This window comes from Puma concolor, unplaced genomic scaffold (assembly GCF_028749965.1).
Source record: "Puma concolor isolate L17-30 unplaced genomic scaffold, mPumCon1.1.hap2 unalloc_scaffold_27, whole genome shotgun sequence".
Taxonomy (NCBI): Eukaryota; Metazoa; Chordata; class Mammalia; order Carnivora; family Felidae; genus Puma; species Puma concolor.
In genome coordinates this window covers 230,449-242,540 of record NW_028240233.1, presented here as the reverse complement: position 1 = coordinate 242,540, position 12,092 = coordinate 230,449, and the positions used below count along the sequence as shown (strand labels likewise).

Here is a 12,092-nt window from a genome sequence, read left to right as displayed (position 1 = left end):
GTTAATATTCAAATATACAAGGAATTCATACAACTCAATAACATAAATAATCCAATTTTAAAAGGACTTGAATAGACATTTTTCCAAAAAAAGACATACAAATGGCCGACAGGTACATGAAATGGCTCACAATCGCTCATCATCAGGGAAATGCAAATCAAAACCATAATGACGTATCATCTCACACCTGTTAGAATAGCTGTTTTCAAGGAGACAAGAAACAAGTATTGGCAAGAATGTGGAGGAAAGGAAACACTTGTGCACTGCTGGTGGGCATGTAAATTGGTGCAGCCGCTATGGAAAATAATGTGGAGCTTCCTCAAAAAATTAAAAATATAACTACAATATGATACTGCAATTCCATTTCTGGCTATATATCTGAAGGCAATGAAAACACTCTCAAAGAGATATCTGCACTCCTAGATTCATCACAGCATTATTCACAACAGCCAAGGTATGGAAACAATATAAATGTCAATCAACAGATAAATGGCTAAAGATGTGTCATCACACACACACACACACACACACACACACACACACACACACACAGGAATGCTACCCAGCCATGCAACATGGATGGACCTTGAGGGCATCATGTGAAGTAAAAATAGGTCAGACATAGAAAGGCAAATACTGGATGATCTTATATATATGTGGACTCTAAAAAAGCCAAATTCATAGAAACAGAGAGTAGAAGGGTGGTTTCCGGGGATGGAGGTGGGGGAAATAAGAAAAGGGAGAGGCTGGTAAAGGGTAGAAACTTTCAGTTAAAAGATAAATAAGGTCTGTAGGCCTAGTGTATAACATTATGGCTATAGTTGATAACACTACATTGCACAATGGAAATTTGCTAAGAGAGTAGAACCTAAGTGTTCTCACCAACATAGTTAAGTAAATAAGGTAAATATGTGAAATGAGTAAAAGGTGGTAATCATTTCACAATGTAAACATATATCAAATCTTCACATTATAGACTTAAATACATTATTTTGTCAAAAAAGACATTGGGGCGCCTGGGTGGCGCAGTCGGTTAAGCGTCCGACTTCAGCCAGGTCACGATCTCGCGGTCCGTGAGTTCAAGCCCCGCGTCGGGCTCTGGGCTGATGGCTCAGAGCCTGGAGCCTGTTTCCGATTCTGTGTCTCCCTCTCTCTCTCTGCCCCTCCCCCGTTCATGCTCTGTTTCTCTCTGTCCCAAAAATAAATAAACGTTGAAAAAAAAAATTAAAAAAATATATATATATGTACAAAGAACACTTAACAATAAGAAAAAGCACAACCCAACTTAAAAGTGGGCAAAAGATCTTAACAGACATCTTACCAAAGAAGACGTGCAGATGGCAAACAAGCAAAGGAAAAGATCATTTGCTCAACATCATGTCAATAGGAAAGTGCAAATTAAAACATCAAGATACCACTACACATCTGTTCAAGTGGCCAAATCCAAACTACTGACAAAACCAAATGCTGGCAAGGATGTGGAGCAAGAGGAACTCTTATTCATTGCTGGTGGGAATGCAAAATGGTACAACCACTTTGAAAGACAGTACTAAACATACTTATACCATATTTGGCAGCAATTACACCTTATTGGTATTTACCAAAGGAGTAGAAAACATATATCCACACAAAAACCTGCACACAGATGCTTAAAACAGCTTTCTTCTGAATTGCCAAAACTTGGGGAAAAAACAGTGCCCTTCAGCAGATGAATGGCAGTAGATTCAGTACAGGAACTGTGGTACGTCTAGAAAATGGAATACTATCTGGCACTAAAAAGAAAGGAACTATCAAGCCATGAAAAGACACGGAGGAAACTTAAATACGTATCGCTAAGTAAAATAAGCCCATCTGCAAAGGCTACATACTATATGATTCCAACTATACGACATTCTGAATAGGTTAACCTATGAAGACTACAGAGACCAGCGGTAGTCAGTGGTGGAGGGGAAAAACGAATAAGCAGAGCACAGAAGATATGTAGGGCAGTGAAACTATTCTATATACTATAATAATGGCTACATGTCACTATACGTTTGTCCAAACTCACAGAATGCACCATACTGAATCAACCCCAATGTAAAGTATGGACTTTGGGTGATAAAGATATGTCCGTGTAGGTTTATTGATTGTAACAAATGTACCACGGTGGTGTAGGATGTTGATAGTGGAGGAGGCTGCACATGTATAGAGGCAGGGAGTATATGGGAACTCCCCACTCAACTTTGCTGTGAATCTAAAACTGCTCTAAAAAATAAAAGTCTATCGAGAAAAAAAATAAAGCAGCTATATTGCTTCTAAACAGACACCTCCCCCTCCAAAAAAGGAACTAGAGCCTAGGAGCAACGAACATGTTTAGAAAAAGAGGAACGAAGTGAGAAATATACTCTTTTGAAATGTGGCTGTTTGCAGGTCATCTGGGTAGCTCAGTGGGTTAAGCATCCAGCTCTTGGTTTCAGCTTAGGACATGATCTCACAGTTCACGAATTCGAGCCCTGCATCGGGCTCCTTGCTGACAGCGCAGAGCCTGCTTGGGATTCTCTCTCTCTTTCTCTCTCTCTGCCCCTCCACTGTTCATCCTCACTTTCTCTCTCTCTCTCTCAAAAATAAATAAACTTAAAAAAAAAAAAAACACATGGCTGCTTGCTTAAAACAACTGGACTGCATCTAGCTGATCAAAGGTACATTAGTTTTTAACCCCTGAACAAATTACAAAAGGCAATGTATAAAGCAGATCACTAAGGGGGTTTAGAGAATCTCTATTTCTACACAAAATGTAAATTAAGGGAACTATTTCAGTGACTTTTAGGGTCTGCATACATTCATCTTACAACAGAGGCACACCTTTAACAACCTGCTTCAAAAAGGCAATCTGATTTGCTGCCCTAATATTTATTAGGGATGATGAAAAGTTTCCTAGAGATGTTGAGAAAAATGACTCAAAACAGAAACCAGGAAAATAAAAGGAGGAAGATCTAAACAGACAGAGAGGCACAAAAACCTGTTATCAAAGACCAGATGAACAGAAGCAGTCAAAGAGTGAACAGAAACTTTGATGATACAGAAAAGGAAGAAAATAATCTCTGAAATTCTGTGGTTAAAGGTGAACCGTCTGTGAAGTATAAACTACACAGCCTAAGACAAACTGGTATGATATATTAATACTGTTAATTCTTTTAACTTTTAAGAATCAGCTCTTCCAAATCAGCTCATGAGGATACAATCAACTAAGTATTAGGTATAAAAAAGTGGAACAGGTTAGTAGACATATCACACATCTTGGTACTTAGCAAGAAGCCTTGAAATTGTTTTTTTTTTTGTTTTTTTTTTTTTTTTGTTTTTGTTTTTCGGGGGTTGGGGGGCACCTGAGTGGCTCAGTTGGTTAAACATCTGACTTTTGTTTTTAATTTTTTTAATGTTTATTTATTTTTGAGAGAAAATGAGACACAGATGAGTGGGAGAATGGCAGAGAGAGAGGAAGACACAGAATCCAAAGCAGGCTCCAGACTCTGAGCTGTCAGCACATAGCCCGTTGTGGGGCTTGAACCCAAGAACCATGAGATCATGATCTGAACCAAAGATGGATGCTTAACCGACTGAGCTGCCCAGGTGCCCCTAACTTTTGATTTCAGCTCAGGTCATGATCTCACAGTTTGTGAGATCCAGCCTCACACCACACTGTCTGCTGACAGCACAGAGCCTGCTTGGGATCCTCTCTCTACTTTTCTCTGCCCCTCTCCCACTCATATTCTCTCTAGCGCACATGTGCTCTCTCTCAAAATAAATAAATAAACGTTAAAAAAATTTTTTTTTAATTTCTTTCGGATTACAGTGTAGGTACATGTCATATGGTAGCACCAGATCCATTGAAAGCATAAATTTAAAAGGTTAAGACTCTGAGTTGACAATGTTGAATTTTTCCTGAGCCTTGTGCTCCTGGAAAACAGTGAAGATTAAAGGAATCCCTTTACCCCTTTGTGTTCTGGAAAATGGCTTGCTGCAAGGAATCACCCTTCCCCCCCCCCCCCATAAGCTTTAGATAAAACTCACAGATGCCCCCCTTGTTTACCTATGACGAGGCCAAATACCTTCAAAATTCCTTTTCTTTGTTCTACGAATGATTAGCTAAACTGTTTTAACCCCACTGATTAATTAGAACAGAAGGATTATTAGCCAAACTGTGGTTAAGCTTTCCTCCTTCCTCCAGGCCCCTACAATATTCTCTGATCTGTTTATCTCATCATGCCACTCTTTCATCCCACTTCCCCAAATCCAGTTCCTAGCCTTGTTGACTCCTCTCCATGAAAGAAAAGCCATTTTTGCCTGGCCCTTGAGCTCCTTGAGGATCTTATGGTCACAGCCTTCCCTCTCCTATTTCAATAAATAGTCCCTTTCCTCCCTTGGAATAATCCTTTCAAATAAAGTCTCTCCTTACTAAGTCCGGGTTTGTTTTTTGTTTGACACAATACCGGCCAATGGATAAGAACATCCCCTGAATCACAGGGAAGAAGGCTAGAGACACTTGGTATCTTTTCGATTACCTTCTGGTTAGACTCCCACATCATTAATTATGTTACCTACAACCGTTTATGTAGGTTTAAATCCTTTATTCTCCCAAAAAATTATCCCAGTCCCCTACCCCGCAAAATACTCTCAACATACACCACAGACCTCTTGATATTGCTGGGATGAAAGTTCATTATATGCCCACTAAAAGAACTCAAAACTCACCTTAGGTATTAAAAGATCCTATAACTATATTGCTCTATGAATCTGCTTACTGATTATGGGTGTGAGATAAACATAAACTAATTTTTTAATGTAAACTATTTTTAAAGAAGAAGAAGAAGAAGAAGAAGAAGAAGAAGAAGAAGAAGCAGCCGCCGCCTTTAGAAACTGTTTTAGAAAAAAATACCTGGCAGAATAAAGGTACTTTACTTTCCATTTTTCAGTTTAGAGGTAAGTGCGGCCCTTGAGGACTCAAAGGTCTTGATGAACAAGTATGAATGAGCACAAAAGGATTTCCTGCCAAAAAAAAAAAAAAAAGATAAGAAAAAAATCATATGTCTGCTTAAGAGACTTAATTACACTTACCTACCTGGTTATCCCTGTAATGTAACACAGTATGATACCAAATAGATATTCCGCAAGCCATATATGTGTACAAAAACTAGAAAAAGCAGTTAGCAGATTCTAATTCACAGATCACACCGTCCCTTAATTTTACCTTTTGTGGTATAAGAAGTAGAGAAATCCAAAACAAATGACATAAAAGGCAGAGAAATCCAGTTATATTTATTTATTCAAATAAACCCAGAGAAACAGAACTACTAACATAGCAGCAATTCCCAATGTTATTAAATGCTTACTATATACTAGACATTACGATGAACACTTTAACATTATTTCATTTATTCCTTACAGATATTTTTTAAGGAATTATCATTATCTTTATTTTACAGATGAGGAAAATAAAGACTCAGATCAAGTTGTCCAAGATTAAACCACCAACAAATAGCAGAGTCAGAATCTGAAGTCAGACAGCCTAACTCAAGAGCCGTGGTCTTCAGCACCCTATAGCATCGCCTCTCAAAAAAATACTATTGTAAACAAAAGATGCCTCAGCCTGTTTTAAATCAAAGACTTCCACATCACATACCAACCAATTTTCAAAATTCCTCGCATTTTCACAGGTTTTTTTTACTTCTATCTGAGTTACAGTGGATGTGCTATTTATTACATTGCTAGTTATATTACATTGTTACAATGATCAGGGTCATTTTCATACCATGAAGTTTAACTGCAAGTATTAATATTCTTAACAGAGATAGTACTTTAAAATCACTTACTTCTGAAATGTTATACTAATTACTGCTGAATGTGGTATGTCCAACATTCCTGGAATTCAAACCATGTTAAAAATCCAATGAAACCATGTGACAAATAGCCATCTCAGAAGACATTAGCTGGCTATGCAGATTTCCCCAGCAACCCACTCGATGTTACCTCTTCGAGGTCTTCTCTAATGAGCTCAATCTTTACTCAGCAACTAGTTGGTATAGTATGGTCTCCACCATTGTAACTGTCTTCATTACTCAACTGGCATTAATCATTTGCCTTATATTTTTATTTGCCACATGTACATCTCCTATATCAACTATAACCTAAATTTCATGGATGGACTGAAACGAATGGATTGGTATCTTAACATTCTTTGAACTATTTCTCACAATAACAAGCACAATGCTATATGTATAAAAGGAAGGAAAGAAAGAAGGAGGGGGGAAGAGAGGGAGGAGAGAAGAAGGAAAGGAAAGGAAAGGAAAGGAAAGGAAAGGAAAGGAAAGGAAAGGAAAGGAAAGGAAAGGAAAGGAAAGGAGGCACGTCTTCCTTATGGAGATTACTCACCAACAGCTTCTTAAGTTATCAAAGTACCTAATTAAGCACAGTGAGTTTTATTTAAATAAACCATGAAAGGAAGAATTGTTTCATAATTTTTGACCTATCAAAAAGTTGACTGGTTTTCATCTGCTGGATGAATCAAATACTACATAACCCTCTCCAAGCTAAGAGCAAAAATAGTACAGGAAGTCCCTTCCCCATAAATCTGACAAAAGATGTCTCGAGTCTTTCAATCCTATGATACATATATGAACTTGCAAGGACAAACCAAGAGAGATGAAGTTGTATTTCTCTTGTCCAATCTATCCGTTTGTCTCTCCATCCATGAATTCAACACATATATACTGCATGCTTACTATGTATTAGGCTCTCCTCCAGGCTGAAAACAGAGACAACAGGGATACAGCAGTGAAAAAATAGGAAAAAACAAATCCTGTTTATTTATCTGGCTCCTCATGGAGCTTACATCCTAGTCAAGGAGTATGTTATCTGTGATAAGTACTAAAAGGGAAAAAAATGTAAAGTACGGGGAAAAAGTGAAGTACGGTGTTAGGGAAGAGAAGCAGGGAACAGATAGGGTAGCCAAGAAAGACCTTACTTAGAGGGAGACTTGTGCATACAGATCTGAAGGCATGAAAGTAGGAAGCCAATGAATGTGTTAGGGGACAGCATTTCAGCCAGAGAAAAGCAAGTACATAGGCTCAGAAGGAAGAAGCAGCTTCATTGTTCAAGGAACAGTGGGAAAGCCCACAAAGCTGAAGCAGAAAAAGCAAAGTGAAAGAAGTGGGGATCAGAGGGGTCAAGGAAGGGGGGCAGAAATAGAGGGCCCTTAAATCATTGTAAAAACTTTGGCTTGTGCTCTGAGATGGGAAGCCATGAGACCGTTTTGAGAAGGGAGATGACATGATGTAAAGTCCTTTCTGAAAGGATCACTCTAGTCGTCACAAAGAGGATAACCAGGTGGGGCTAGATTCCTAAAAGCCAAGTGGAAAAAAGTACTCCAAAAGAAGAATGAGCAATTGCCTGGGTGGCTCAGTTGGTTAAGGGTCTGACTCTTGATTTCAGCTCAGGTCATGATCTCAAGGTTCATGAGGTCCAGCCCCTCATCAGGCTCTGCACTGTCAGTGCAGAGATTCTGTCAGTGCTTGGGATTCTCTCTTTCCCTCTCTCTCTGCCCCTACCCTGCTCGCTCTCTCTGTCTCTCAAAGTAAATTTCAAAAAAAAGAAGAATGAGTAATCAGCTGTGACAAATGCTGCCAACAGGTGAAGTGAGAGGAGTACTGAATGGCTGATTAGGTTTTCCAACATGGAGGACACCAACGACCCTAAGAGGAGCCATTTGGGTAGTATGGTAAGGAAATAATGTCCTTGGAGTGAGTTCAAGAGAGAACGGAGGAGAGAAAACAGAGACAAACAGAAGAGGACTCTTTCAAAGAGTATGCTTTAAAGGGGAAAAGAAATGAGGTAGTAGGTGAGGGGCAAAGGGGTTACGAGGGTTGAAGATGGGGGAAAATAAAGGCATGTTCATACGCTGATAAGAATAATCTAGTGGAGAAGCAAAAGTTGATCACACTGGAGGGGAGAATTACTGAAACAATATTCTCAAGTAGGATAAAGGAGATGAGATTTAGGGCACAAGGGCAGGGTCTGTCCTTAGCTGAGAATATACTTATAAGAATAGGAGACATGACAGAGTAATTGGGCTTAATTACATGAAGACCAAGTAAGCAGATGTGGTTGTAGAGGCTTGTGAAAATCATCTGATTGCTGTGAGTTTTCTTTTATTATTTAATATCTATATTATATATATAAACTTTTATTTTAAGATGGAAACCATCTGATTGCTGAGTTCTCTTTTATTATTTGATATATAGATAAGCGTTTATTATTTCGTATATATATATGCTTTTAAGTAGGCTCCACACCCAATGTGGGGCTTGAAACCACAACCCTGACATCAAGACTCATATGCTTTACTGACTGAGCCAGCCAGCTGCTCTCGATTGCTTTAGTTTTCTTAGTGAAACAGGAAGCAGCATAATCAACTGAGAACAAGGATGTGAGAGAAGATGCTAGAGGTTTGAGGATAGAGGTATTGTTATACAACAGTCATCGAGGAGAATGGAAGAATTAATAGCCCAGGGGTACCTGATAAAGTTGCTGGGCAGCCTCAAGGGTCCCTTGAGGAAAGGACAGTGAACTTAAAGTGAAACCAGGAAGCATGGTTGTGGTTTTTTTCTCTAGCTGTGTTCAATGCAGAGATCTAGATTTAATCTAAGATTATGACTTAGCCAAGAAAGGAAAATGAACTGAAAATGTGATAAGGAAACGGGGGGAAATGAAAGGGAATGGTTTTAATTATTGACCATGTAACAAACGGAGTAGGTGCGTGGGAAATAAGTATGAGAGACGGTGAGTGACATCTAAAAAAAAAAAAAAAAAAAGGTAGACTGAAGATCCTGGTGGGGTCCAAGGATTATCAGAGTCAGAGTGAGCCTGAAAGACAGGAATGTGATGGTTGGAGAATGGCACACAGTATTCCCCCACCTTATGCGTGGAGACCTGTTCACAGACCCCCAGTGGAAGCCTCAAACTACAGAGTACCAAACCCAGTATATATTGTTTTTACCTAAACACAAATACCTACAATAAAGTTTAATTTCCAAATAAGGCACAGTAAGAAATTAGCAATAATTAATAAATTAATTGAGAATTAATTTTTCATACTGAGAATACGAAAAAGGGACAAGTGACTGAGGAAAGGTGAAATAATCGTAGGAAGACAGGAACTGAGAGATCAGAGTACTGGAAGGATCATCTACACGAATGCTAAAGTCACAAGAATCATGACAGGAGTACAGTTAGAGCCGCAGAAAGCCAGGAGCTGAAATTTAACTAAAGCAACAAGGAGTGGTAGTGGGTGGTATAATCTGATAATGCGAGGTGCAAAACTGAGCATTTTGAAAACGGAACGAAGAAATGTCTGGAAGCACCTATGAGAATCAAGAAGGGGTCATCTACTCACCCTCTAGTCCCGGTAGTACTAGGAGAGTGAGAGAGAAAACCACCACCACCAGCCATACCTATGTTCTGCCCACCACATTCCCAGATACGCAGTCTTTCCTCATTTTCCCTTACATCTTGGTGGTCGCTATCTGATTCATCAAAAACTCCCAAAAAGAAGGAAATTCAAAACCGTCTGATACATCACAAGTATTTTTTTAAGTATCGTGACTGATTCAGTCCCCATGTAGATCAAGCTGTCATATTATTATTAAAGGGTTTTCCATTCCTTGGCAGAATATAGAATTTTCAAAATTTTACAATTTAATACACACATTAAAATTAGGGGAGGAAGACATACAGATGGCCAACAGACACATGAAAAGATGCTCAACATCACTCATCATCAGGGAAATACAGATCAAAAGCACAATGAGATATCACATCACACCTGTCAGAATGGCTAAATTCAAAAACACAAGAAACAAATGTTAGTGAGGATATAGAGAAAAAGGAATCCTTGTGCACTGTTGGTGGGAATGCAAGTTGGTGCAGCCACTACGGAAAACAGTATGGAGGTTCCTTAAAAAGTTAAAAATAGAATTACCATATGATCCAGTATCAGACGATTGGATATTTACCCAAAGAATACAAAAACAGTAATTCAAAAAGATATATGGGGGTACCTGGGCGGCTCAGTCAGTTAAGCAACCAATTTGGTTCAGGTCACGGTCTCATGGTTTGTGGGTTCAAGCTCCACATTGATTGGTCTCTGTACTGACAGCTCAGACCCTGGAGCCTGCTTCAGATTCTGTGTCTCCCTTTCTCTCTGCCCCTCCCCTGCTTGCGCTCGGTCTCTCTCAAAAATAAACATTAAATTTTTTTTAAAAACTATATGCACCCCTATGTTTACTGCAGCATTATCTACAATAGCCAAATTTTGGAAGCAGCTCAAGTGTTAGCAGCCCATCTATCCATTGATAGATGGATGGATAAAGAGGTGGTATACACACACACACACACACACACACACACACACACACACACACACAGAGGAATATTACTCAGCCATAAAAAAGAATGAATAATCTTGCCATTTGCAACAGCACGGATGGAGCTAGACAGTATAATGCTAAGTGAAATGTGTCAGAAAAGACAAATACCACAAGATTTCACTCATATGTTAAGAAACAAAGGGAAAAAAAGGGACAAACCAAGAAACACTCTTAACTATAGAAAATAAACTAATGGTTACAAGAGGGGAGGTGGGTAGAGAATGGGTCAAATAGCTGAAGGGATTAAGAGTACACTTATCATGATGAGCACTAAGTAATGTATACAATTGCTGAATATTGTACACCTAAAACTAACACTTTATGTTAACTATATTGAAATTTAAATAAACAAACTTTAAAGGCCGTAAATGAAGTTGGGGAGGAGTGCTTATTGTTACATGAAATCATAGAATCCACAACAGAGCTAGGATGATTTCAGAAATCTTTCTGGTCAGGGGTGCCTGAGTGGCTCAGTGGGTTAAGCTTCTGACTTCAGCTCAGTTCATGATCTTATGGGGGGGGGGGGGGGGTTCGAGCCCCACATCGGGCTCTGTGCTGACAATTCAGAGTCTGGGGGCTGCTGCAGATTCTGTGTCTTCCTCTCTCTCTGCCCCTGCCCCACTTGTACTCTCTTTCTCTCAAAAATAAACAAACATTTTAAAAAAAGAAATCTTTCTGGTCTAATACCTTAATTATATATAAGGAAGCTGATACACAGAAAGATTGTGATTTGCTCACACAACGTACACAAAATAGTAGCAAAATTCAGGTCCCTGACTCCCAACTCCAGGGATACTTTCACTAAATTTACACTGCTGCTTAGTAAACCCAGAGGCACAGCTAGGCAGAAATATGGAGAATCTAACTTTGTTTTGTTTTCAGTGCTCTGATGTTTGCATTGCGCTTTCACAACTGCACTTTCTCACTTGCTGAGTTACCACCACCTCCTCATCTGCTTCCCTCCCATCACCCAAGGGCGACAGCCTTCTGCAAAGTACTTTCTACTCTTTCCATTTGGGTTCCCTTCCAAGCCGCCCCCTCACTTCCTCCCTCACTTCCCTTGCAGCGATGACCGCAAACGTCCATTAACAGCAACTGCAGACACCTCTTCACTGCACCCGTTGCCCTTAACGTTCACACACGACCGGCACCACCCCCAACTACCACCTTTAACAATACTGACTGAACTTCCACTTCATGGAAGAACCTGTGCTGTGGAACATTCCAACAGGCCCTGCTCGTTTAGCCTTCTGGCGAAGAAAGTGAGTAGACCTGTGAACACTACTCACCAGATGAAAACAAGTGCTCTACTAGTGGTTTGAGGGTTTGCTCAAGAAGCAGGGAAGCTTCCCAGCCACCATGACCTCCACCCTTCTAGAACCACCACCATTTCCGAGGCACCATCGGATCCAGCCGCGTCTGCCCCTTTAGTGCCCCGCCCGCCCAGTCACATCGCTGTCCCTTCTGAAACCTTCGTCCATCTCCGTAATTGTTCCACTTTGTCCCTCGCACCGGGTGGCACGCTCCTCGGCAAGTCTTGCCTCTCCACCTGTGTCCCCTCGGGGGGGGGGGGGGGGGGGCTCCCACCGTGAACCCCCTCGGGCTCCCAAGGGTGTCCCCCTCCTCCCGCCT

At 40.1% G+C, this 12,092-nt stretch overlaps 1 protein-coding gene across 1 annotated transcript in view; it reads right to left on the bottom strand.

The window, feature by feature from the left end:
* The window catches only part of LOC147571447 (EF-hand calcium-binding domain-containing protein 13-like), a 157,988-nt gene extending 146,047 nt beyond the window's left edge, over window positions 1–11,941 (bottom strand). The window contains 1 exon segment of the mRNA XM_086696415.1: window positions 11,912–11,941. Coding sequence (XP_086552541.1) covers window positions 11,912–11,941 — 30 coding nt within the window.
* Between the last annotated feature and the right edge of the window lie 151 nt (window positions 11,942–12,092).